This window comes from Chenopodium album, chromosome 21 (genome assembly GCF_948465745.1).
Source record: "Chenopodium album chromosome 21, dcCheAlbu1.1, whole genome shotgun sequence".
In the NCBI taxonomy this organism is placed as follows: domain Eukaryota; kingdom Viridiplantae; phylum Streptophyta; class Magnoliopsida; order Caryophyllales; family Amaranthaceae; genus Chenopodium; species Chenopodium album.
The window spans coordinates 2,378,860-2,399,415 of record NC_137854.1 but is presented as its reverse complement, the minus strand read 5'-3'; the positions used below and the strand labels follow the sequence as shown (position 1 = coordinate 2,399,415).

The 20,556-nt window shown below is 35.0% G+C and overlaps 2 protein-coding genes across 2 annotated transcripts; one reads left to right on the top strand and one right to left on the bottom strand.

Annotated features, from left to right (window-relative positions):
- Positions 1 to 172: 172 nt before the first annotated feature.
- On the bottom strand, positions 173 to 2,978 carry LOC145600930 (putative serine/threonine-protein kinase At1g01540). Its single transcript, XM_081656802.1, has 7 exons — positions 2,192 to 2,978; positions 1,812 to 1,916; positions 1,562 to 1,684; positions 1,307 to 1,477; positions 1,086 to 1,215; positions 796 to 1,008; positions 173 to 596 (listed from the first exon to the last, which is right to left on the bottom strand). Exons 1-7 carry the CDS (start codon positions 2,809 to 2,811, stop codon positions 516 to 518), a joined length of 1,443 nt encoding a protein of 480 aa, XP_081512928.1. The 5' UTR covers positions 2,812 to 2,978; the 3' UTR covers positions 173 to 515.
- Positions 2,979 to 7,147: 4,169 nt separating this feature from the next.
- LOC145601205 (DNA polymerase alpha catalytic subunit-like) lies at positions 7,148 to 20,526 on the top strand. Its single transcript, XM_081657162.1, has 32 exons — positions 7,148 to 7,294; positions 7,709 to 8,848; positions 9,011 to 9,181; positions 9,281 to 9,364; positions 9,499 to 9,573; positions 10,420 to 10,484; positions 11,641 to 11,731; positions 11,811 to 11,999; positions 12,538 to 12,701; positions 12,803 to 12,917; positions 13,850 to 14,029; positions 14,110 to 14,223; positions 14,543 to 14,662; positions 14,755 to 15,060; positions 15,144 to 15,236; positions 16,248 to 16,366; positions 16,485 to 16,557; positions 16,644 to 16,700; positions 16,809 to 16,901; positions 17,453 to 17,575; positions 17,653 to 17,750; positions 17,906 to 17,951; positions 18,274 to 18,387; positions 18,496 to 18,579; positions 18,685 to 18,798; positions 18,881 to 18,970; positions 19,064 to 19,140; positions 19,472 to 19,691; positions 19,796 to 19,849; positions 19,933 to 20,052; positions 20,132 to 20,206; positions 20,276 to 20,526. Exons 2-32 carry the CDS (start codon positions 7,730 to 7,732, stop codon positions 20,420 to 20,422), a joined length of 4,590 nt encoding a protein of 1,529 aa, XP_081513288.1. The 5' UTR covers positions 7,148 to 7,294; positions 7,709 to 7,729; the 3' UTR covers positions 20,423 to 20,526.
- Positions 20,527 to 20,556: the final 30 nt, after the last annotated feature.

Sequence of the window (20,556 nt, the reverse complement as noted above, 5' to 3'; positions counted from 1 at the left end):
ACATTATAACTACTACTATGTTGTCCATTTTGAAAAGAAAAGAAAAGGCAAAAAGCCAAGGAGACAACACACAATTTCTTTTCATTATTGATAATAAACCATACATTTAAAAAGTGGAATATGGAATTGTGAATACTATATAATCTATTACAAAAATAAATAAATAAATAAATTGACATGATATAAGGATCTTGTAATAAATATGAAATAGAACCATCAATTTTAACAGCTCTAAAGCACTAGCATTACTTAAGATTCACTTTACAAAACTTGTCTATATAGAATTGAGGCTATTCAACGAAGTGTAAAGGAAGGTAGGGGATGATCCTTTTTTAGAGGACAGGGAATGGCTTGCAAAAGAGAATTGTGAAAGGATTGACACAATGAACGAACTAGACGGTGCAACACCAAAACAAACAAAAAATTGGCTATTCATTTCAATGGCAAAAAATTTCATGCCTTTCCTTGTTGGAGACTTGCAATAGAATTCAGAAGTCTGCCTCACGATATATTCTCTATTCGTTTACCTGCTTCAATGTTGTCGCTTCTTTGTGATCAGTCTCAGCAATCGTCCTTCCTGATGTCCGTGTGCGGTCCTGGAATGTAACATGACAAACAAATTTACAATGAGGATGAAAATGAAATCTAACTGACTCAAGGAAATTAAAATATCACTCAATGTACTTTCTTAAAATCATCGTGCATTGGATGTTATTGAAATCTACTTCCAACTACACGTCAAGGAACGGACATAGAATCAAATGCCAAAAATATGAACTGATACAGGATACATACATCTCTGAAGGAAGATTCTTGCTCAGCTTCAAGCATATGTACAACTTGCCCCATTTTCGGCCTCTTTAGTGCATTTGGATCAACACAACGCAAGGCTACCAGCAAAGTTTTCTTGAGTGCTCTAGATGCAGGTTTTTCAGCTAGTTTGGGATCCAAAACTCCCTCTGGATTCCTATTTGTAACCATCATTTTAAGCCAGTCGACTAAGTTCACCTGAAATTAAAACATTTTAGTATGATAAAGGACAGATACAGAGATTGTGTTGTGAGAACAAAGAAAATTAAGCAGACCTCTGCTGGAGGGCGACTATAATCAACAGGGCTTCTTCCAGAAATAATTTCCATAATAAGGATTCCAAAACTATACACATCGTTCCTTTCATTCAACATTCCTGTACTTGCATACTCGGGGGCAACATAGCTACAAAAAAACCATGCTTTAAAATTAACAAATGTTGATAAGTGTGTATCATAACAAACCAGCAGGCTGGTTAAAGTGGCATGCTGCATACCCAAATGTTCCCATCACACGAGTTGTTACATAGCTATGATCAGAGCCAAGAAGCTTTGCAAGACCAAAGTCGGAAACCTTAGCATTCCACTGCTTGTCCAGTAATATGTTGCTTGACTTAATATCCCGATGAACAACCTTTGGTTCAAGTCCCTCGTGAAGATAAGTTAATCTGCAAATTTCATTTAAAAACAGCTTAGCGCAATGCAACAAAGAAACAAAGCGGAAAGCATAATATACACAAGTAGCAGTATACCCTTTAGCTGTTCCCAGAATAATGTTCATCCTGCTCTCCCATGTAAGGGGACTACAAGGACCAACATCCCCATGAAGCCACTGTTCCAAATTTCCATTATTTACATACTCATAAACAAGCATCCTACAAAAAAGTTGTACATTTCAGAATCAAAACAGCTCCAAAATAAGAAAGTCCTCCAAATCTGCAGGGGAAACTTAATCGGAAACTTAATTAATGAACACAAATCTAATCGAATGAAATAGTGTACCTTTGTTCTCCTTCAGCACAATAACCCAACAATTTAACCAAACACTTGTGCCGAACTCGTCCAATCGCTTCCACCTCAACCTTGAATTCTTTCTCAGCTTGTCCCCTGATAATCAATTTCAGGTATTAACTCAATTGAATGATAATGCAACCAAAGAAGCATTTTTTTTCTTTCTATTTTCTAACAAATCAAAAACACAACAATTATTTAGTATAAACCTTCTTACATAACTTTATGTAATGAGGTTGATATGAACAAAATCTAATCTTCACACTAACAAGCAATGACTTAGCACTAAATACCAACCAAACAAAAATGCATTTAATAAAAACCAACCAAATTTTTAAAGGTAATAAAAACAAAAACATGAAATTACTCACTTATTGTTGAGCAAATTCTTGACTGCAATCTGGGTATTATCATCCAAAACACCATAATAAACAATACCATAACCACCTTCACCAATAACATTTTGGTCAGAAAATCTATTAGTAGCATCCTCTAATTCTCTTAGAGTGTACCAACGACCCCAACCCAAATGGGACACTTCCGGCACCACCGTAGCCACCTGATGATCACCCAAATTCCGACCACCTCCCACCGACGCCGCCGAAGATGACCCACCAAATTTATCCTTACCCAACATCTCAATTTGGATTCTTTCCTCTCTTCCTTCTTTCACAATCAACGCATGATTGTCGTCAATACCCATAATTCTATCCGGGTCGGGTTGATGATGTTGATGGGCATGGGTATTCGTATGAGCTGGTTTTGCAACAGTAATCTCTTGAATTTCTTTCGACAAAACGGGGATTATTGTTGTGTTTGAGGTGGATGAAAGTTGAGATTGCTTCGCCTTCTTGCTATTATTGCGCTTTGAGAAGAACCAAAGAGATACAAGGAAGAGAAAGATAACAATGGCGGCTCCAACAGAAATTCCAACCAAAACCCATAATCGTATCCCAAAAATTGAGGTTTGTTTCGAGAGTTGATCCTCCATTTTTATGATCAAAGTTCATTCAAGCAATTCATCGAACAGTTGGTGTGCATTCCCCAGAAAAAATCCAAAAGAAGCAGGAGAGAGAAAGAGAAGGTGGTGGGTGTGAGCTTAAAAGAAAAAACTGAAGTGGGGTTTTGGTGAAAAGATAAGAGTAGTGAAGAAATTTTAATTTAGGTTGATTTTTTAAGTGATTGCGACACTTTTCTTTCAAAAAATCCGTCGGATTACTGTATTTGAGTTCTAACAGGTTTTGCGGAGTAGCAGTGAAAGTCAGTAAAATAAAAAAACATAAATTAAATGTAAGAGAAATAAAGAAAGAAGAAATTGAAATAAATATTAATAAAAACTGTCGATTTTGGTGGGGGGTGTTGTTTGAGCTATTAATGCGCCATGAGCTTTCTCCGGCTGTTACGATCAATTAAAGATTTCTGGGTTTTTGCTACGCAACTACGTTTTCTTAATTTTATTGTTTTTATAAGTTGTTTGCTTTTTTTACTGGAGTGAAGAAAAGGAACATCACCAACATACCATAAGTTTTTGATTTGGGGGTTGTATTGTATTACTACCATATTTTTTATGGGAGTGGATGGTTGTTTCTTGTAACCATCACATTTATTATGTCTTTGGGTTTTGTTCTTCTTGCTTCATGTTGTGGAAAATGTCTAAAACCGGAGTGTATATCGTGTTAGTCGTACTACCCTCTCGTGATATTAGCCTTTTCTTTTAACATAGACACATAGTACACAATTGCAAGCTAGATATTTTAAGTTTTAGAACTAGCAAATGTATTTGCGGAAAATTGATTTAATTTATAATATGGTCAAACTATCATTATTTTCTAATAAAAAAAACAAAGTAACAAGCACTCCTGCACCTATTTTTGGGCGAGATTGTAGAAAATATATAACATTGGTAAAGTATTATTTTACTTTTTTCTTATAAACACCTTTAGTAAAATATATTAAAGGTGTGTTTTATTTACATGATTTTCACTTATCTGTACCTGAACTTTTTAACCTTATTTTAGTTGTAATTTAAACTTATGTAAACTTTATCATAATCTAATTTGAGTTAATATTATTTGAACTTGTCTAAACTCGTGAAACATGGACTAAGTGAAAATAAAGTAAACAAAATAGGCCGTAAATCATGCATTCATTTTCCAAGGGGATATTTAAGCAATTGCATTAATCCTTCTTGTTTAATTTGATGATTTTTCGATAATAAGGAGTAGAGATGACACTGTGACAGTAATTGTACGTGTATTAACCATTATAATTTGATATCATTCAAAAAAGAAAAGTCAAAAGGAAAAGATTCTGTATGAATGGAAAGTGACTTGAATAATTGAATGGTTAGTCATTAGTGTAATTGCAAAAATTTTCATACTACACCTTTTGTTGTTTCGTAAGCTTACTTTGCCGCCTAAAACCAACAAAATGTCAATATACGTAGTAAAATAAAATGTCTTGCCACAAAAAGGTAGAGCTGAGGCAGAAAACGTTTAAACTACTTATGGTTAATCACTAAATTGGTAACCATGAGTCTATGACCTAGGCACGTAGCCGCTTAGTTTTACTCACTAACGGTTTAGTGTATTACTAATTTACTGTTATGTAAGAATATAGAATCAATTTAACTATGGGTAGAAGCAGTGGCGGATCCAGGATTGTGGGAATGGGGGTACGAAATTTGGCTCGTGAACAAAAAATACAAAACATGACAAACTAAAATATCATATCTATTGTTTATTTTCATCATCTAATTAATTACATCAAATATATCCCTTACTCCGTATGTGTTATCCATAATTAGTCCAAACAAATAAAACTAATAAAAATTACGGAGTAGTATAATTAAAGGCCATATTTTTACACTATTAAAAAACTTCTAGACGAATTTTTATTTTAACAAGTCAACGATCGTATGTAAAAATAAACTTAATTATACTTGTAGTAATTTAAAGTGTAACTAATTTACTTACTTTAATTCCTTGTCACAATCTAATATATGAATATTAGAATTGAGGCATACTATATAACTATTTATTAATTATCAATAGTAATTAAAATATGTAAGTTTTATTCAAAGGAAAAAAAAATAATAAAAAGCATATATATTGATTAACATACTACATTTAGAAGTTATAATGCGCAAACTCTTTCAATAAGAAATCATTAGACAATCCTAGAATATTAACAATATATCTTAAGTAAATATATCTTAAATAAATATATCTTAAGTAAGATATTATATAAAATAATTGATATTTGATAGTATAGTAGTGTTATAGACTTATAGTAGTATAAACTAAAAAATTACCACTAGGTATGATATATAGTTAGTACAAAAAGTTTTTCATAAAAAAATAATTTAAGTGTTTTGGATAAAAACAAATAAAAAAGGAAAGGAAAAAAGAAATGAGAAAAAGGAAAAAAAAAAAAAAAAGTCTAGCAAAACAAATTCTTCGTGTACTTGGTAAAAAAAAAAAAAAAAAAAAAAAAGAAAAAAAAGAGAGAACAGTTGTCTTAGTAGGGGGTCACTTTTCATATAATCTACAAAACCAACACGTCAGTCTGTCAGACGCTCAGACATGTTGTCAGCGTGGTAATTTGTATGACAATACTTAAGAGACCGCATGTTACAAAAAACAGGTCTCTTTTCTCAACAGTTTTTTTTTTTTTTTTTTTTTTTTTTTTCCCGAGAATGGGGGTACAACTGTAACTCTATGTACCCCTTGGATCCGCCACTGGGTAGAAGAAGAAAATGTAATAAAATTCTCCACTCTCAAACAGAAGTAGATAGACAGATTGTAAAGACTCAAACATATAGCATCAAAATAATACGATGAATCGGAGTATCGTTTTGTTAGATAGCAGTGTAACACATTGCCTGTGTCATTGTTGAAGATCTTGTTGTTCGTTTTGCTCCCATGATAGTGTGACACTTTTAAGATTTGTAAGTTCAATCTATTTTGATTTCACCTATATGTACATGCAAGTTGATAGGTATAAGTTATTATACTGTAGATACGAATATTAATTTATGTAAATGTAGGCAATTTAGAATCTATTAATGTTATTTACTTTTACTAAATTTATAATAATTGTACAAATTACAAAGTACTAATGATGTTAAATAGTTTATGTTCTCTTCTCAATACTAGATTTAAAAGTAGTAGCTTATTAACATAAATACAATACGAGTATTAAATAATAATAATGCAAATAAATTGTGGTGAATTTTTTAATAAAAACATGTTACAAAAGTTTTTGATGTAAAAAGTATCTCTCAATAATTAAAGGAAGGGCCTCACTGCCACAGTATAATTGAATGGGGGTGTATAGAGAGGTGTATATTGTATCTTATTGTGAATTTTTGACTAGCAGCATGTTTTATTATGCTGGTTAAGGTTGGCGTCGGTGCTTGCTTTCGTGTGTGGAACATTTTACTCTTTTTAGCTGTACATTCCGCAGTGTATTTAAACGAACAAATGGCATTTTTAACATTTCTGTTTAAATTAGGACTACATATTTGAAAATTTAGACCGTCATTCTTAATTGTACAGAACACCTTTTCCTTCTCCAATGACAAATTATCTCTCTAGAGTAACAAAGCATTTTTTTTTTTTTTCGTATAAAATGTTGTAAGAATAATCTGTTGCCAATTTTCACGGGGATACTCATCTAGACATCTCCTACTCCTTAACATTTTAATACAGTAATGAATTTTTTTTTTTAATATAATTCTCACATTTTTTTTTATTAGGGGACATATCTACATAAATTATGGGGTAAGCTCTATCAATTATATACTAGTACATCACATATACATGCATGTTCATCCGGGATGGAGATTCCCTCATCCTTCCCCCTTCTTTTAAAGGGCCTATCATGCTAATTCAGACTAGGTAGACCTGTGAGAAGTTCTAGTCCGATAAGGCTTGTTCTCATTACCAATCAATCAATCAAACCTTTAAGTGAGGTCGTTTACATTATTATTACATGTACCGAAAATGATTATTCCATGCAGTCATTCGGATTCAATCCTCTTAAAAAAAAAAAAGTTCATCGCCAAGGCCCATAGTTCTTATTAAGTCTGGATCAAACTAGTTGGGCTGGGCCGATCCATATCCACCTAATAAAATTGGACCACAAGCGTAATACGAAGTACAGAATGATCTTGTTATATCTATCTACTAATCTACATTATCTTAAATAAGATTGTTTGGCGCCAAAACTCTCAAAGTTCCCGCCTAACATTTTTTCTTTTTGGCATTTTAAAATTATTAAACCCAAAAATAGAACAAAAACCCCCCAAAAACCTAAACCCGGAATATTTCGCGGGTCACCTAGCAGAACACTGTTCATTTTCTCTCTCCTCTCTCCTTATCACCGTCCTGCCGTTTCGCCGGAAAATTCATCGGTAGCCGTTGATTCGTCGGAAACTCCAAAGTCCGCCGTCATTTCACACTTCACTGACTGTAAGTCTGTAATCGTTCTTCATACTTCAATTATTTAAACTTCTGATTTCGTTCTTCCAATCCTCTACTTTAAAAATTGATAATTATAAACAAAATTATAACTCACAAATCTACTATTATGAGTTGATTTGTGTATAATTTATGATTTTGCAAAGGTCTACATGTTTGCCAATTTTAATTTGAATGATTAATTTTGGATGAAGTTGTTGATGAAATTAACTTAGGTTTTTATTATTGGAGATGAATTTCACATGAGAAGTATGAATGCGGTAGTTCAGTAAGTTGTAATAAGTTGTTTGTATGATATTGATTGATAATTTATTGATCGCTGAGTAGTTTTTGTTTCAGATTAATGTAATCGAGTAAAATGAGTGTATGTATCGCAAATTATTTATAGTACTGTAATTTATGTAGCTTATTTGGAGCAATTAAGACATGGAGGAAGATGATCAGCCAATGATGGCGGGAAGACGGCGAAGCCGAGGAGCAAATGGCGCGGCTAGCGCCAGAGCGCAAGCCCTAGAACGCCTGAAAGCCCTGCGCAATGGCGAAAACCGCCCTTCTTATGATATAAAGATGGATGCTCCCATCTATGACACTGTCGATGAAGATGAATACAAGACTATAGTTGCTAAACGTCGAGAGGAGTTCAGTGATTTTGTTGTTGGTGATGTTGGAGATGGTTACATTGATGATGGTGAGGAGGAGGATTGGACTAAAGCTGGAATGCCTTTTTCATCTGATGAAGAATTTGATGGTGAAGATGGTGAGAAATCAAAGCGTAAGAAGGTGGAGAAGGAGAAGAAGCCTTCTGCTGCTGCAAATGCTCTCTCTAGTGCTGCTGCTTTGATGGGGAAGCAACGGATTTCTTCGATGTTCACTACTTCGGTGTTTAAGAAGAGGAATGAGGAGAAAGGGAAAGGGATGCTGTCTTGTGATAGTGTTGTTGATGATGTGATTGCGGAGTTTGCTCCAGATGATAGGGATAGGGAGCGCCGGAGAAGACCTCAGTCGAAGAATCCAGGGTTAGGGTTAGATGTGAATGGGATTAGTAAGATGAAGGCAGAGAAGCCGGTAGTTAGTGACTTTCTTGGGAAGGTTGAAAATGATCACAGGCCTTTGTCTCCAGATTTAGCTCCAAAAGATAGGGTAACTGATGATACATCAGTTGAAGAGGTGGAGAAATCAAATGCATTAAAGCCATTTGAGGGTGATTTTGTGAGCGTAGGTGAAAAGGAAGAGAAATTGTCAAATGCAATTGATGGTAAGATTGAACCAGCTTTGAAGGACGATCAGAAGGTTTTTTCGTTTAATGCAAAGATTAAGGAGGAGAAGGTCCAGACTTTCAGTGCAGCAGCTGAATGGCAAGCAATCAATGGCACCCGAGAAGGAAATGGAGCTGGTTGTGAGCCTGTTAAAACAAGTTCATTTCCAGAATCCGAGGAGAAATCGGAGTTTGTCTTGGAGACTGATGGATCATTGCCTTTCTATATACTGGATGCATATGAGGAGTTATATAATACTAATGCTGGCACAGTCTATTTATTTGGTAAAGTAAGTTACTGCATGGTTTTCTCTCTTTATATATCTAACAATATATGCATTTGTTGTTTTTAAATGGCTGTTAATCATATCAAATGTTACAAGTTACCTCTTATAATTATGGGTTTGTTCAACTGGATAGCTGATTAAAATAATATGATACAATTCTGCTAGGTTAAAGCTGGTAATGCATATCACAGCTGCTGTGTTGTTGTAAAGAATATGCAGAGGTGTTTGTATGCTATACCTAGTGCTTCTGTTTTTCATAATGAGGAAGTCATGAAGTTGGAGAAGGATTTCGCTGACAAGAAGATTACAGCTGCAGAACTTTGTACCAAGCTTCATGTTAGTCAATTCTCCTTGTGCTATGAATTTAAGCCTCACAATCTCACATCTATCTCTTATATTTTATGTCGATTGTCTTATTTTTCATATCTATACCAGGGAGTGGCATCTGGTTTGAAAGCTGAAATGGCAAAACAGTTAGTAAACCTCAATGTTTCAACTTTTAGCATGGCGCCAGTTAAGGTGTGGAACAACTATCTGACATTTTAATTTCTGTAATGCTTGTTTTTGAGCATACAATTTCCATAACTGTTTTCAGTGTATTTGGTTTATATATTTATAATCGCTTACATGTGCTATGTGGGAACTTGTTATAGAGGAGTTATGCATTTGAGCGTGTTGACATACCTCATGGGGAGAACTATGTGCTTGAGATCAACTATCCATTTAAGGTAATCTGCTTTAAGTTTCTAACTTTATTACTCATATCTTTGTGAAGACCTAAACACTTTATTAGCAAAAGTTAAGACTTTCGATGACCTAATTATAGCTACCTTTAAAATAACATTATTTCTTTTAGGATCGGTGTCTTATGGTTTCGCACCTTCTTATATGACCTCAGAAGTCACCCCATGCATTCGGTTCATTTTTTGAAAAATATCAAAAATTGACTCGAAATCGTGTATTATAGCCTTCAATTTTGAACAATTTTCCACTTTTTTTGACCCGGAAATAAAAATTGCCGAGATGCTTATCATGGACCCTAATACATCCCGGGAGTCCATTTGGGTGGGTAAAACCATCCAATATGCCTTTAAAAAGTCAATTTACCTGTTTACAACTTGCATCGATTTTATAAATTCAAGCCTACCACGGACATTTATGACAACATATAATGGTCATATATGATTCCAAACGACATTATATGACCCCAAGATGTATCCCTTAGTATCTCATGACTTCTCGACATCGGGTCCCGAAACCTCCAAAATTGCTCAAAAAGCGTGGATAATAGCCTTCAATTTTGGAAAATTTTGACTTTTTTTGGCCTGGAAAAAAAAATTGCCGAGATGTTTACCATGAACCCTAATACCCTCTGGGAGTCCAATTGGCCAATTGGGTGGGTGGAATCTTCCAATTTTCCTTTAAACGGTCAATTTACCCATTTACAACTTGCATTGATTTCTTAAACTCAAGCCTATTATTGGTAGGAATTTTGTGGATACTATATCAGTTTATTACTTTATTGACTGTCCTCCATCTGTAGGAATTTATAAATGAATGTTCTTTCATTGCAGGACCCTCCACTCCAACCAGATCTTAAGGGAGATACCTTCTGTACAGTGCTAGGGTCTCACTCAAGGCAAGTAGCATGATACCCCATTATTGTTTTATGATAAACTTCATTGTGTTTGAACAAACATTGCCATCTTCAATGTGGATTGTGAAGAATTGTATTGCGATGAGCTCAATGCTTGTCCAGTTGTCCCTATTCCTTAACTCTTTTGTTTATTATGGATACTTATTGTTTGTTTAGTGATAAAGTTCTAAAAACTGAAGAACTTCATGAAAAACTGTAAGAGAATTTGAGAGAAAGAAGAGGAAGAAGAATTGTATTAACTCCATTGGAGAGGAATTAATCAGTTTACAATAGAAGATTCTCTATGGATGTATACAGCAGTAATAGAACTTTCTAGACTATTACAAGCTAATAACAAACTTCTAACAACCAACTAGGAAGTTAGTTACAGAACAGTACAAATTCTGTTATTCTCTGTAACAGAATTTGTTAAGCCTTCAGCTGACTTGTAATATTGCACACAGATTGGTGACCTGGCAAATATGCTAGAGTCTCGCTGACATGGCACGTCATCTGATTCAGGTGAATGCAGTAAGCAAGCCACCAGAGCTGACTTGAGCTGGTCTTGACTAGCAGCAGCAGTATATGCTTCAATATTTAGCTTTGCACTGCTTACACACTGATCATCTAGAATTACTTCTAGTGTTTATAGTTTTTCAATGGATATTATATCCCAAGTTTATTGCTACATAAGGCTGACTAAAACTGTGCTGGTGTGCTTTGTTATGTGAAGAAAAAAAATAAAATTCTGTGTGCACTTTAAAAGTTCTGTGGCTCTTCAATACCTGTTACCCAGTGAAAATTGCCATCTCTCACACATGAGAATTGAAATGAGCTCCTTGGATTAAAGATTTATTGATCCATTTACCTCTGATTTAGATGATAATCAGTTTTCATCCTTTATCTTGCCATTGCATTCTTTAAGTACAATGTTTTACAATTTTACATGCAATGTTTGAGAAACTCTTATAAATCTCTTGGCTTAAATCTTTTAGTTGGTACATGATGTTCATAGCTAGTGTAGTCACCATCATTGACAGTCTTGTCCAAGTTATTATCCTTAATCTGATGATTTGATTTTTTGTTTTGACTTTAATATAAGGTGGTTTTCTTTCTAAAATTATATGCAAGTAATAGTGGAATGATAACTTAATCGCAGTGCTCTGGAACTCTTTCTTGTCAAGAGGAAGATAAAAGGACCATCATGGTTGTCAGTGTCTAAATTCAGTAGCTGTCCTTCTCATCAACGGGTGAGATTTGCAACTCTGTACATTTCGATGTAAACATTCGTATACATGGGTTCAATATCTAAGAGGTGATTTTGGGCAGGTGAGCTGGTGCAAATTTGAGATAGCTATTGAATGTCCAGAGGACATCAAAGAGTCAGCTTCCACCAAGAACACTGCAGTGATTCCTCCGGTGATTGTAACAGCAATCAGTTTGAAAACACTTATCAATGAGAAACAAAATGTGAATGAAATTGTTTCAGCATCTATTATCTCATGTAGTAAAGCAAAGGTACGCTTGAGATGGTTTTTATTCATGGGCAGGAGCTTTATTTATTTATTTATTTATTTACTTTGCTTTCATTTTCTCTAGATGTTAGTTATGCCCTAAGCTAGATATGCTATTAGCCAAACCAGCATAAATTACTGAGCTCCTTGTTCTTTTAAATTAATCATGTCTCTTTATTGAAATTTCCCTCAATTCTCGATAGTCTTTTATCTACCACAGGTCCATATTAGAAGCTCAAACCAGAACCCTTTATGTAATCCACTTTGTGGGGGGAAATAAAGGATTTTAACAAGCTACTATATTCACTCAGTTTACAAAGACAATAATTAAGTATATTCATGTCCCTATAAAATTTAACTAACAATAGAGGAAAAGGAATTGGAGGAATCAAGAGGTAGGAATAGTTTATTTGAGACTCAGTCTTACTTTCAACTTTGCAATATGCAGTCTATTGGATGGCTTTTCTTTTGAAAGCACATATAGTTAAGTCTTTCTGTAGTAGTCATTAGAATGCTTCACTAAGTTCTCTTTTGATCTCCAGATTGACACTCCTATGCTGGCTTCAGAGTGGAAGAGACCTGGTGTGCTTAATCATTTTACTGTTGTGAGGAAGCTTGGTGGAGATATCTGGCCAATGAAATTCCAAAAAGAAGTTGCAGAAAAGAATGCAAAGGCTGGAAGCACCATACTTGTTTTGGAAACCAGGTATTTCTCCTTTTGAACTTATATTTTGTTAAAGTTTCATAATATCTGTTATTACTAATCTCCAAACGTGTCTTATTCGTTAATTTTGTTATATCTCACAGCGAAAGAGCTTTGTTGAGCTGTCTTATGACTGAAATGTACAAGTTGGACAGCGATTTTCTTGTGGGCCATAATATATCTGGATTTGATTTAGATGTTCTCCTTCATAGAGCTCAGGTGGGTGCAGTAGCAGATACCTATATGACATCATTTTCATTCAGGCTACTGGTTTTTTTTGGCTTATTTTTTTTCCTCGCCGGAGTTGCATTGGTTATGATTTCATGTACTTCGAAGCTAGGTCTGTTGAGATTAGGTTGTGTACCTAGATGGAGAGGAATTCTGTTTCAGCCACTTGGTAAAAGAGTACGAGTTTTACAAATAAGTGGTGTATTTGGAAGGAAACAAATCATTAAGTCATAGAGGGAATTGCCTTATAACTAGCTTAAGTTATGTTTTTTGAGGATCTTGTGTGATTGATGTCAATGTCTTTGACCCGAGGACTTATTACTCTTCCCAATTTTGTAGATTAAGTTATTTATTTATTTTTTTGGGGTGTTGGAGACTAGTAAGCATATTGAAGGCCTTTTATTTTAGGATCGACAATATAGGCACCAGTTTCAAAATTTTATTTATCACCTATATTTAATTAGAAAATGTAGGTGCATTGAAATATTATTGCTAAACTTGAATGTGATGATGGAAATCATGGAATACCTTTAGAAATACGAGATATTGAAAAATTTATTGATGTTAATGTGATATATATTAAATATCCCTAATATCTCGTATCTCTAAACTTTACCCTTGCCATTCTAATTTAATCCTCAGTTTAGGGTATTGCACACAAATGAAGGAGGTGTTAGTTACTGCATTGGTATTTTAAATTGGCAAGAAATAGAGTGTTTATGTATTTTAAGTGACTGATGATAAGAAATATAGTGTAAAAGTTTTGCATTACTATTTTATAATTTCATGCATAGAAGTGTCCAGAAAGATACCTATTTGGATATGTAGTAGAAGTCTTGATTTCCTGAAGCATTCTGATTTTCTAGGCTGTATTAATATCAGTTTTATGTTGTAACCTGGCTGCCATGTCTGAGTCCCTGCAGGCATGCAGATTACCGAGCAGCATGTGGTCTAAAATAGGTCGCCTCAAAAGAGCTACAATGCCTAAGTTGACTAAAGGAAGCACCATTTTTGGATCAGGAGCAAGTCCAGGAATAATGTCTTGTATTGCTGGTCGTCTGTTGTGTGACACATATCTGTGCTCCCGAGATCTTTTAAAGGAGGTATAATGTCTGGATGTCAGCATGTACAATGACACATTACTAGTGTGTTTTGACTTTACAACTGAGGATTTGTTTTGTAGGTTAGCTACTCTTTGACTCAGCTAGCAAAGACGCAGCTGAACAAAGACCGGAAGGAGATTGCACCAAAAGAGATTTCCAGCATGTATCAAAGAACTGAATCACTTATGGATCTTGTATGTTATGACCCCATCTTTGCTTTCATTTGTGCTGTCTTGAATCTTAACAATGCACACATACTGTCTCTTTTTCTTTTTGGATTATCCACTTTCCATTTTGCAGTAATTGAGGCACCCTATTAATAGACTTTTTGTGTTTAAATTTAATTAGAGTGAAATTGCATGTCCAAGCACCAGAAATGTGAATTAAATTGTGAATAATGAAATACTATATTTGTGGTAATTTATGGAACTAATTATTCCTTTTATTGTGCTATATATGCTCCAAGGTGACATGTTAATCATGCTCATGCCTAACACGGGTTTATATTTCCAGATTGAATGTAATGAGACAGATGCATGGTTGTCTATGGAACTGATGTTCCATTTGAACATACTTCCGCTTACACGTCAGTTGACTAATATCAGTGGCAACCTTTGGGGAAAGACTCTACAAGTTAGTGCTTAGATGGCTTCATAGCTCTTTATATTTCCGAGTGTCCTTTTTACACTTGAAATGCTGATTGTGTATTATTCATCTGTTTCCAGGGAGCTAGAGCACAACGGGTAGAATATCTTCTGTTGCATGCATTTCATGAAAAGAACTTTATTGTTCCAGACAAATATTCATCTTATGCAAAGGAAAATAAATTGACAAAGCGTAAAATAGAAAATGGTGATGATGTAGATTTGGATAAATCAAACAATGAGAATGAGCCTTTGCATGAAGATCATGGGAAGGGCAAGAAAGGTCCTGCTTATGCAGGTGGATTGGTTTTGGATCCCAAAAGAGGTTTATATGACAAATATGTGCTACTTTTGGACTTCAATAGTCTTTATCCTTCTATCATTCAGGTTTTGTATCTCTCCATTAGTGCCATCTCATATTACTTTTCTGATGAGAAAAATTAAATGGGTCTTTTTTTGGATTTTTTCAGGAGTACAATATATGTTTTACGACAGTTGAAAGATACTCTGATGGCTCAGTTCCACGCATACCATCATGTGAGAAAACAGGAGTGCTACCTGAGGTATCATTTCTATACTAGTTGCAGCTCTCTCTTCTATTCTTTTCTTTTTTTCTCTTATATTTATAAATGTTAAACTAGTTATTGGGCCCTGGTGATGCCTTGGTTATTACAGCAAAGAATAAATTTATGTTGTATCACTGATGCAAACATATAGCTTGCGGGATCAACATCCAAAATTTTTGTGAGGCTACATAGCAAATGATTAACTTTTGATAAACTAAAAAAGTATTAAGATTTCAAAAAGAAAAACAATTGACTTGAACCTATAAAAGCTTGAGCTGACTGCTGAGATCTCTATTGTTGTTAAATTGCTATTAAATTTTCCACTTTCAGGCATTACTAACGGATACCTTGGCAAAATTTGCACAATTGCATTCTAACAGTAGAAAGGAACAAGTGATCTTGTTTTATACTTAAATTTGAGTAGCCATGTATTAAAATTCAAATCAAATACAATTATGGACTACTAAAATTTTACTTGAACATAGTAATGGATGAAGGACGTATATATGAGTTTGTTATCATCAAAGGCTTATGCAAATAGATGATGAATGATTTTTTTTTTTTTCCTTTCTTTCCAATTACTAACTGTAAATAAGAAGGTATGCTGTTTCAACATCATACCTTGGAAGTACCTAATGGCCAACAGGGAACTGAGATGGAGTAGCTGTTGCTAGTCTTACTCCTGCCTTGCTTGCTGACTTATCAGTTAGAAGTTTGACATCAAATTAATTTAAACTCTGCAAATCCAAAAGCGAATGAGTTCCACTTCCTACACCTTTTTGGTTTGCAGGATGGTATGGTTTAACAATGGATAAAAATCTATCGGTAATTTTGGTGCAAAATTATTTTGTGGGCATTGAACCCCACCAACAGATGCACAATACCCAAACTTCTGTTGGTCTTTAGTGCCTTGACATTTTCATTACAAGATAATAGCTTGTCTTGGATCTTTCCCACTCTGCACACTGTTTTTAACATAAATATTTTCGTCATTTGTTTCTATAAAAGTTGCTTAAAAACTTGGTCGAAAGGAGGAGACTGGTGAAGTCTTGGCTGAAGACAGCATCTGGCCTCAAGGCCCAACAGTTCGACATACAGCAGCAAGCCCTTAAGCTCACAGCAAACAGGTTGATAATTCTTGTTGATTTATAGTCTAAATTTTAAACCATGAAGCTTTATGTAAGTTTTCCTTTTTTTGTTACATTAACTAATGCATTTGTTATTTCTGCATTATACTTTGTGCAGTATGTATGGATGCCTGGGTTTTTCGAACTCAAGATTTTATGCAAAGCCCCTTGCAGAACTTATAACATTGCAGGTAAGATGTTCTTTAATCGTATTGCAGAAGCTGCTTTACGATATGTTCTCTAAATAGCCATTGACAATGCGACCCTTTCTATGCAGGGAAGAGAGATTTTGCAAAGTACTGTTGATCTTGTGCAGAACACGCTGAACTTGGAGGCAAGACCTTTAATTTTGCTCATTGTTTTATTCTTATAGCAATTTTATCACTATGTCTATATGTCACGTCTCATGTCATATCTGATAGGTTGTTTTCATCTTTGGCAGGTTATCTACGGTGATACAGATTCAATCATGATATATAGTGGGCTTGATGATATAGCAAAGGCCAAAGCCATTGCTGGAAAAGTCATCCAAGAGGTGACATGAATTTTCTTAGAATTAGTGGTCTGCTTATTGATATTCCATAGAATGAACAGGATTTATTTGTTTTATGTTGGAATATGTGTTGCAGCATTCATCTAATGGACTAGCCATACTGATTTTACTCTTTTCATGGGAGATGTGCTTTCTCCTAAGAGAGTGCTTTTCTTTGTGTTGTTTCGAATTCACTGTTTTACAGTATGTCTCAGTGACATATACATTTCATTTGGTGGATATAAATATAGGATTGGAGGAAAAAGAAAAAGAAAAAAATTGGAGGGATCTATTCAATTTTCTCTCTTTTTAAACCAGTCCATTCTCTCTTCTCCTCTACTTCTCTCCAATCCCCTTGTTTATCCTCTCTTTCTCTTCCATTTCCTTCCCCAGACCCTTGTTATCTAATTTCTTTATGCACTGACAGGAAAATATGCCTACTGAAGTGAGCTTCTGAAAGGCAGCAATATGCGCTGCTTTGAACTGCTGCTACCTGCTTATTACTCTTCTTTTCAGTTTTGTTTCTGAGCCGAATGTATTCCGTTTTCTTTCAGGTTAATAAGAAATATAGGTGTTTGGAAATTGATCTGGATGGGCTGTACAAGAGGATGCTGCTCCTTAAGAAAAAAAAGTATGCGGCTGTCAAATTGCAATTCAGGGATGGAAAACCATATGAGGTATCTCTAGTAACTTTCTTGAAGATATGAAGTGATGCTGCTCCATTATGGTATGTAAATTTAAATGTTTGTTATAGGTAATTGAACGGAAGGGCCTTGATATGGTACGTCGTGATTGGAGCTTGTTATCAAAGGAAGTTGGGGACTACTGCTTGAGTCAGATACTTTCTGGAGGGTATAGTTGTGCTTCTATCTTACGTCAAAGATTCCTTTTATTTTTTTCCCTTCTGATTTTTGATATTATTTATTTCTAATAGCAAAAAACAAAGTGATTGCACCTTTATATAGTTGTAAGATATCAGCCTAAACTATGCTTTTCCTTCCTTGCAGATCCTGTGAGGATGTTGTGGAGTCAATACATAGTTATCTTATGAAGGTAATAGAAAGACCTAAAATTTTGTTGGCCAGTGATGAAATAACAAAAATAGGAAATTAGAAATTGATCTTCCAGATTCACTGCTGCACTGACATAATTTAAATCTTTCTCTAATGATTAAGGCAGCAGAAATTCATGTTTACTTTTAAAAATTCAATAGTTCTATCCCTCTCGAATTAATGGAGTTTCAAGTTAGGTTCTAGAGCTCTGTAATATTATAGGTCCTTTGTCAAGATGACAGTAAATAGGAAAACAAGTAGTCAAGTATGAATGGCTCTTGGATATTTTAGTGAAAATCTAAAGCTCTTATGGGTCCCAACAGGTGCAAGAGGAAATGAGGAAAGGAGAAGTATCTCTTGAAAAATATATAATCACAAAGTCATTGACTAAACAACCTGAAGCTTATCCTGATGCGAAAAATCAACCACATGTTCAGGTGATTATTGTTGACATCCCTAGCTCAGCTATGTCTTTTGTTTAGCTCAACCATATATGTACAATCTACGGAATAGTATTGCAATGCTGACTGTTTATGTTTTAATAGGTGGCACTGAGATTGAAACATAATGGTTATACTGCTGGTTGTTCCTCAGGGGACACAGTTCCATATATTATATGCTGTGAGCAGGTCTGTTTAATTTACATTTGTTACTGAATTGAAGAACATTAAGCTCTTTGGGCTTTAATACACGATGGATGCCAGCTAATTGCATCTGTATCTTTTTTTTGACAGGGTACTACTTCAGGGACATCTGGTGGTATTGCTCAACGAGCTAGACATCCTGATGAATTGAAAACAGAAAATATGACATGGATGATTGACATCAATTATTACTTATCCCAACAGGTTTCTTTTTTATTTTTTCACCTCAATTAAAAACGTCTTTTCAGTCTTCATCAGATTTGAAGCTTTGAGTTTGTCTGTGCAGATTCATCCAGTGGTTTCACGTTTATGTGCATCCATCCAGGGTACGGACCCTGCACGTCTGGCTGACTGCCTGGGGCTTGATTCAGCTAAGGTGATAGCCTATGTAGACTGCTAACTGCTTATGCTGCTATAGCGCAATGCCCTTGTTTGTTCCATGTTATTGACTTTCAATTTATGTGTTCAGTTTCAAAGTAAATCTGACCTCAGCACCAGCAATGATCCTTCAAGCTCACTTTTGAGTTCGGCTGATAATGAAGACAGGTAAACAATTGTGGTCACTTGGCCTCTATTTTTAGTTTTAATAATGCTGAACATTTGTTAGACTTTTCATGAATACGAGGAGTTTTATCCATTGTTTCACAGTTGATTGAAATTGGAGGCTGTTGTTGAACTATTGTTTTTGAAATAGCAGTAAAATTCACTTATGGTACTGATCTGATGGATTAGTATTTCCTAAATTACTCAGGACTTCATTGAGACCATTAATCAGCTTTCTTTCTAGAGTAATTTATTACTGATCTGATGGATTAGTATTTCCTAAATTATCAATTGTATGGTCAGTAAATTGATTGTGTATTGATGTCTTCTGCAGATATCAGGGCTGTGAACCTTTAATATTGTCTTGCCCTAGCTGCTCTGGCTCTTTTGAATGCCCAAGCATCTTTAGTTCCCTATGTAAATCTGTCGCAGAAAACCCCAATGAAGCACAGCCAGAAAAATCCACTAGCAAAATCTGCCACAGGTTGCGCTGCCCCAAGTGTCCGGAGGAAGGGGATATTGGTCAAATATCTCCAGCAATGATTGCCAATCAGGTAGCTCGAACTTTCTAGCCTAATTTATGCTAGATTTAAAGAGTGTGTGTGTGAAAGACCTTTCCTAAACATTAGTTATTGAAATGATCTTCTGACGATTCCAGGTGAAGAGGCAAGCAGATGGGTTCATCTCAAAATACTACAGGGGTTTAATGACGGTAAATACACCTCTAGCCTCTAGGTTATTTCTACATATTGAATAATAGGTTTTGTGATATATCTGAAGTTTTGTTTCTTGTAGTGTGATGATGAAACTTGCAAGTATACTGCACGTAGCTTAAACTTACGGGTGATAGGTGATTCTGAGAGGGGAACTGTTTGTCCAAACTACCCTCGATGTAATGGCCGTCTAGTAAGAAAGGTACTAACAGTCTTGAACTGTGAACTAAAATATCAGATACAACTTTCTTTCTCACTAATGCATCCACTTTAACCAACAGTATTCAGAAGTGGATTTATATAAGCAGCTCACATATTTCTGCCATATACTGGATACTGTTCGTTGCATCGAGAAGGTATGTCCTCTCATTACTGTTCTTTCTGCTCTTTAAACCGAGTTTACTAATTTACTTGAGAACCTGCAGATTGACGGTGCTGCAAGACCACCCTTTGAAAAGGAGCTTATTAAAATCCGACCCCTAGTTGACTCAGCGGCTATTGCTGCTCAGAAGTTACGTGATCGCTGTGCTTTTGGATGGGTGCAGCTGAATGATCTCTTTGTCACGCTCTGAATCTAAAGGCTGTATGCCTACCTATTTATCTTAAAACTTGTCAGTTCAGATCTTGTAAATATATATTGTATAGGCATGTCTTTTTAAGTGGCTTGCAACCCTTTATAAAAGAGCTATATTGGGATTCTTTAGCA

Bases quoted from the DNA above. Each gene is read 5' to 3' on its own strand.
- LOC145600930 (XM_081656802.1), bottom strand. From the start codon at position 2,811: ATGGAGGATCAACTCTCGAAACAAACCTCAATTTTTGGGATACGATTA. The intron at 1,685-1,811 runs GTACACTATTTC...ACTTTTTTGTAG, and splicing joins TGTGCTGAAGGAGAACAAAG to GATGCTTGTTTATGAGTATG. The intron at 1,009-1,085 runs GTCTGCTTAATT...TTTTAATTTCAG, and splicing joins ATAGTCGCCCTCCAGCAGAG to GTGAACTTAGTCGACTGGCT.
- LOC145601205 (XM_081657162.1), top strand. From the start codon at position 7,730: ATGGAGGAAGATGATCAGCCAATGATGGCGGGAAGACGGCGAAGCCGA. The intron at 9,182-9,280 runs GTTAGTCAATTC...TATCTATACCAG, and splicing joins AACTTTGTACCAAGCTTCAT to GGAGTGGCATCTGGTTTGAA. The intron at 12,702-12,802 runs GTATTTCTCCTT...TATATCTCACAG, and splicing joins ATACTTGTTTTGGAAACCAG to CGAAAGAGCTTTGTTGAGCT.